Below are 6,008 nucleotides of genomic sequence, written 5' to 3'. Positions count from 1 at the left end.
GTAATCAATCATGTTTTCCTATTTTGCTTTTTTTTTTACTTTAATACTTTATTTTCTTTCAAAACCACCGAAATTGTACATTAAACAAATCTTGCATAAACTTTTCTTTTTCGAATCATATATTAGCAAAATAGTGTTGTAAAACACTAGTATCTTATATTAAACTTAAATCAACCGCAAACCCTTGATGAAGCATTTGGTCAATTTGTATAAAATCACTGAATTGAAGGCTTACTTTTGCATGTTTATATAAATTGTACATAATAACACTATTTTTAGCACTCACAATTCTCTATCTTGTCAGTAAGGAGTCAATTCTTACGTTGCGGGCTTTTATCCCAAAATGGGACCTGGAGACCGGTCATTCTGAGTAGACCGTAAAGACCGAGGTCCCTCGTTTCAGTAGGTGCATACAATCAATCAATCATCTCGTGTTCTTCCGAATCTTCGCCATACCGGTTTACATATAACTATTTGGTTAAACCTGTCTTTGATTTTTTACTTTAACTAGTAGAAATTCTTATTTCATTTCAGCAGACTTTGACTCATAAACTTAGACGTTCATAATGGATTTAAACCAAAATATAAAAAGCGTAAAATTAATACCAGTGGCGTAATAGCGTAATTTTGTTGTAAAAAGCGGAAGAATTACGCCAAAAGCGGAAGGGTAGGCAGGTCTGAAAATGAACTTGTGTTCTGTGGAAAATACCAGTCTCTCGAGAGAAAAACCAAATTACTGTGTCCATAGAAAAGGAAAAAAATTAACAACTATCATCTTCATGTAACAGAGAACAAAGGCAAAAAATCTACTATAATTGTTTTAGTGCATATCAAAAATTTTTGTTTAAATGGAATCAATAATTTATAAAGTTCCTCGATGATGAAATTTCTATATGTTCCAGTCCTGTTTTACTTTAACTAAGAATACTATAAGTTATCCAGGTCCAATCAAGGGTGTACGGGGATTTAACCCGGGTTTTATTCCATACACCCTGAGGCCGAAGGCCTCAGGGTGTATGGAATAAAACCCGGGGTAAATCCCCGTACACCCTTGATTGGACCTGGATAACGAATTTTTTCTTTGTACCCATATAAAAGCTTTGTCAACGTCAGGTGTGTCTCAATCTATAAATTAGATAACTACGTACTATAATGCATGGTGACGTCACGTTATTTGCTTTTTATCATGGAGAATGTATGCGTTGCGATGTCACATTTTATTTACACCCAGCTCAAGTCGGGTGCACGGATATTTACACCCGACTTTGTAACCAGTCAATGCTCGTGTTACAAGCTACAAAGGAAATAAAGGTATATATATGACCCTACCGACATTAGGTACAGCGAGGGCATACAGTCCGTCAATCGTGGCCACCACTGCCTCAGTGTACAGGTTCTTCCATGGAATCTTCAAAGTCAGCTTCCCTGTTATAAAAATTTTTTTCAATGTTCAAGTGTTCAAGTCTGTTTCCTTGTACAGTACCAATTACAGCTTTGAGAATATCAAGAAACCTATGAAGACAAGGAACGGTATTCAAAATCAAAAGTCTATAAAGCAATACAAAATAGGAGCAGAGTAAACACGGACCTCCAAATCATCAGAGGTTGGATCAGGTGCCATGAAGGAGTGAGCATCCCCGGCCGACCGGTCACACCGGTCATGTGCTCCCTGTCATGATCAATTTTCAATGATAAGCTATTAATAAGGACTTAATTTTGAGCTTTTTCTTATTTCCTAAAATTGAAGAGTTCTAATAGATGTACAAAGCAAACTCTTCTGAGGATTCAAAAGCAAACTCTGAGAAAATCGCAGGTAAAGCTATCTCTTCAGTCATTTAATAATGACTGTATATATTTACATAAAAAATGCAAGGATTATCATCATCTTTTTAAAAAAGCATAGTAAATAATGTACATGTCTGTCTAGTAAGAACATCTGGTGATACAATATACCCTTACCAAAATGAAATCCATTTAGATACCATTTAAAAACCATTTGTTTTCTGACCATTTAGAGACCATTCAGAAGCCATTTATTTTGTCAAATCTTTCAAGAATTCTCAACAGAAAGAATGACCATTTAAAAACCATTTTTCATTTTATCTCCATTCAAACTCCATTCAAACCCCATTCAAACTCCATTTTTTTGGGCCCTGTAACATGCAAATTAACCATTCCAAAACCATTTATGCAAATGAGATAAAAAATGAAAAATAAATGGTTTTTGCTTTAGCCATTTAATATCCATTTTAAAACCATTTTATCTATAATTGAAAAATGGAAAATTTAGCTGGGTTCTTAATTAATCCGTATGCAAAGAATAAGCACTTTAAAAATCCATTTTCTTAGTTGTAGAGTCAGTCACAAAACGAGGTCACTTGCTCAATTTTTCACATATAAGCACGGTTTTCAATCCTGGGATGTTTTTGTCAAAATCCTAACTTATTTGGTCTGAATATTGTGGTAGTCTCCATCTTTAAACAAATTATATTTTGAATCCAGCATGTCCATTTTGGTGCTCCAACATGTCCAAAAGCAACCAGAATACTCTAAAAATAAAAAGAAATGCAAAAATATAGTTATTTAAAAAATTTACAATTGAAGTTCAATCAATAAGAATTTACAAAAGTAGAAATCCAAGTTCCCTCAGTCTGACCAATTGTAAACAAGATTAATTAATTTGTTTAGAGATTATTGCATCAGCATGTTTAATGGGCATTCCTTATGTGTTTTCTTTGGAAAAAGAACATTTTTCTGTAACTGACATTGATAAAAATTATAATGCACTGATATTTATACTTACCACTCAAAAAGAATAATAAGGTCCTTTCTGTGTATGGAAATTTTGCTGCATTTCTTCCGTCTATACTTCCCAAATGTTGGAAACATGAAAAACTGTCACATAATTATCATCCTCCAAGAAGTTAGTAATTCTTTTTTCTGCTTTGACCATCAATGTACAGTTTTGTCAGCATCAAAAATCACTAAAAACCTAAATACTCCTTGAAGAATAACTTCAGCCATCTAAACTCACTACCAGCTAGGTCAAAGTGCTCTTGTCCAATATTCAAACTTACAGAAAAGGCGGTCACTACAGAGCATGGGAGGAAATCTGATATCCAGTGCCCCATTATAAAAACCTGGCACATGGCATCAATTAACCACCAACAAATTCTACCTAAAGCTAACATTTTTTTCAATTCTCCATTTCTCAGAAAATAAATGGGAGAAAAATGGTACACTCAAGCAAGTTGGATCACCAAACTGGCATTTCTTTTCCATTTACTCAAAGTAAATGGAAAGAAAATGCTGCATGTTCACCATTTATAAAGCATTTTCTAACAGAAATGGTTTTTAAATGGTGCTGAAAAAATGGCTTTCAAAAATTGAACGATAGAGAAATGTAGGAAAAATGGTTTTGAAATGAAAAATGGAAATAAAATGCTGAATGAATGGAAATAAAATGGAAAAATGCCATTTCTTTTTGCTATGGGTAACTACCAAAAGCTGCATACAAGTATATGTGTACAAATTAAAGAAACACTCCAGATAAAGAAAATAATTCTGATATAAATCTGCCATCACTGAATCCCTTCTCATTACCTTACTGAGAAAAAAAAAATACAAAGGATTAGGTGAGCTATACATAGACGTAAAACTCATTTACCTATATGTCCCGCTTTTATCTTGACAGGTAGGTCCAAGTCATCCTAATAAAACCAAATATTAATTGATTTAATTGATAATCATTAATTCACAAGTGTATAACAAATCTCCTTTTAAATGAGAGCAGAATATAATACAATTAAGCATTTTAAATGTCATTTAATAATCCGGAAGCTTGACTTGTCTCCTTACCAGGGCACTCTCTTTTAAATCTAAATTTTGTAGAACCACATCTCCTGTAACATATAAACATAAAATCTGTAAGAATTAACATAATCAAGGCTTTAACAACTTTTGTTTTAATCTGATTTTTCTTCTTTTTTTTTTTAATGGAAATTTCATCTACAGCAGAAATTATGCCACAATTTCTAAATGCTTACTAAAATAACATACTTTTTGTGATAAACTAAGACTGAAATTTTTTTTCAAAGATAACAAAAATTGCCCGAAAATCTAAATATCTTTAAAGAACTCATAAAGTAGTAAAAATAAACTTAATATTATAAACAATCTCCTTATTTTTGTCTCTAATAATTGTGATTTTATTGCTACCACAAAAATGAAGCAAAGCTATGATAGAAAAGAGGTTGTGTGAATATCAAAATTTATAACCAACACTTAACAAAACTCTGTGTGGTGTAACTTAAATTATAAAATAATGTAGACTGAATTTTTTTCATGCATTAAAGTTTCTTGAATAAAGAAAACTTCTCCATTAGAGTAGAATTAAAAAAATGTCAACTTGTGTTTATGTCAAGTGATAAGACGTAAACATATCAAGGTACTATACCTACGTACAGACAATGTCAATTAAAACAGTTGTAACCATTACTGTAACTTGTCGAGTTGTGTATTTCATAACCCCTATATCTGTACAAGGCGACAATAAATACAGAATGTATACATGAGTCCAGTTAACATGTAATGAACACCAATATAATATGTGAAATCACAACATGAGAAGACAGCCATGAAAGCAGTGGCGGATCAAGGTATTTAGTAATATTGGGAGAGAGGTGCAGAAGGCAGGGGGTCTTAGCCAATGGGACTGCATTGAAACCCCCCGTGGGTCTAGGACAATAGTATGGTGGGGGTATGTCGGCACTTGATACAGGTTTGGAGATTATAGACTTTTAGACAGAGTCAGATTCGTATACTGAATGGTAAGGTGACCTGTTCTGAGGTGCCAATCTTTACATTTTCACTTTCAACATGTTACACGATAATATCCTGGTTGTGATTTTGCAATCTTGTAAATAAACTGTGTATTGCAGGTACATTTAATCTACAAATACAAAATAAGATCTACACCCCAAAAAATCTTGATCCGCGCCTATTGTGCGCAGTACAAATCAACAACACAGGAAAGTATCTATTTAAAGGAGAGATCAAATCTATCATTAATATATCCGGAGTCAAGTACTGGCATTGACAACCATCAAAGCGCTAAACAGATCGATCGGGCATAACGTTATGAGCACCATACAATGATTCAGCCATGCGTGACGGATGCTGTAAACATCAGAAGCATTACCTCCCCATATCCCGATCTTCAGTTGCGATCTGTCCAAGTTCTCCACGAAATCTCCCAGATACTTGTTGATCAGATCAGCCACTAACGACTCGAAAACCATGTTTTATTTTCCCTTCACGGCCTTAATTTCCAGACGCTCTCCTGTGGCCTTCTACACTTTTTTTAGGAACATTCTCGTGACTGCTCTAGGGAAGAGACTATTTAACTGGTTCTCTTACCGGCACCTGAGGAAACCAGTTTTTGACAGGACGTACAAAATAAATCAAAGTACTGAAAGTACTGATAAGAGTCGATGCTGTTTCTGAGTAAATCCTTTTAACATGAAATTCATATTTTGGTAGCTCTTAAAAATAATTCCTCTGCGTAATAAAGCACAAAATAAAACGTTTATTTAATTCAAATGAAAGTAAAATAGTGTGATGGTTGCGCGTGTCGGGACTGTAGAGCCTACTTTGGAGGAGTCCATAACTTTTATTAGAACACATCAGGTGTACACTGTACTTTTAGGGATTAGGGGGATAATACCTTATATTAACGGTAAATATCACTCACACTCCGCTGAATTACATTGATATGATAATGTTTCATATGTAATTGTTTATATTTGTTTTGAATCTCTTAATTATTACCGAATATAATATCCTATTAACACATTGAATTTCGATATCATTTAAACTCGGATTTAATATTAGATACTGGACTAACCCTAGACGGTCCGGTTACAATATATTCCAAATCAATGTCACTTCTTTTCCAAATCTATACTTAGTATAGACATTGAACATTGTTTCGTAGGTTAAGCCCCCCT

At 33.6% G+C, this 6,008-nt stretch overlaps 1 protein-coding gene across 1 annotated transcript; it reads right to left on the bottom strand.

The window, feature by feature from the left end:
* Nucleotides 1-1,329: 1,329 nt before the first annotated feature.
* Nucleotides 1,330-5,412, bottom strand: LOC134266618 (intermembrane lipid transfer protein Vps13-like; the record flags this gene model as incomplete). Its single annotated transcript, XM_062748837.1, has 4 exons — nucleotides 5,201-5,412; nucleotides 3,859-3,902; nucleotides 3,668-3,710; nucleotides 1,330-1,425 (listed from the first exon to the last, which is right to left on the bottom strand). Coding segments are annotated over exons 1-4 (283 nt in total), but the record flags the coding sequence as incomplete, so codon positions are not given.
* Between the last annotated feature and the right edge of the window lie 596 nt (nucleotides 5,413-6,008).

This window comes from Saccostrea cucullata, unplaced genomic scaffold (genome assembly GCF_032062105.1).
Source record: "Saccostrea cucullata isolate Sc308-1 unplaced genomic scaffold, CSIRO_AGI_Scuc_v1 ctg10173, whole genome shotgun sequence".
NCBI classification, from domain to species: Eukaryota; Metazoa; Mollusca; class Bivalvia; order Ostreida; family Ostreidae; genus Saccostrea; species Saccostrea cuccullata.
Note: the sequence above shows the minus strand (reverse complement) of the source record. Positions and strands in the feature narration are given on the sequence as shown.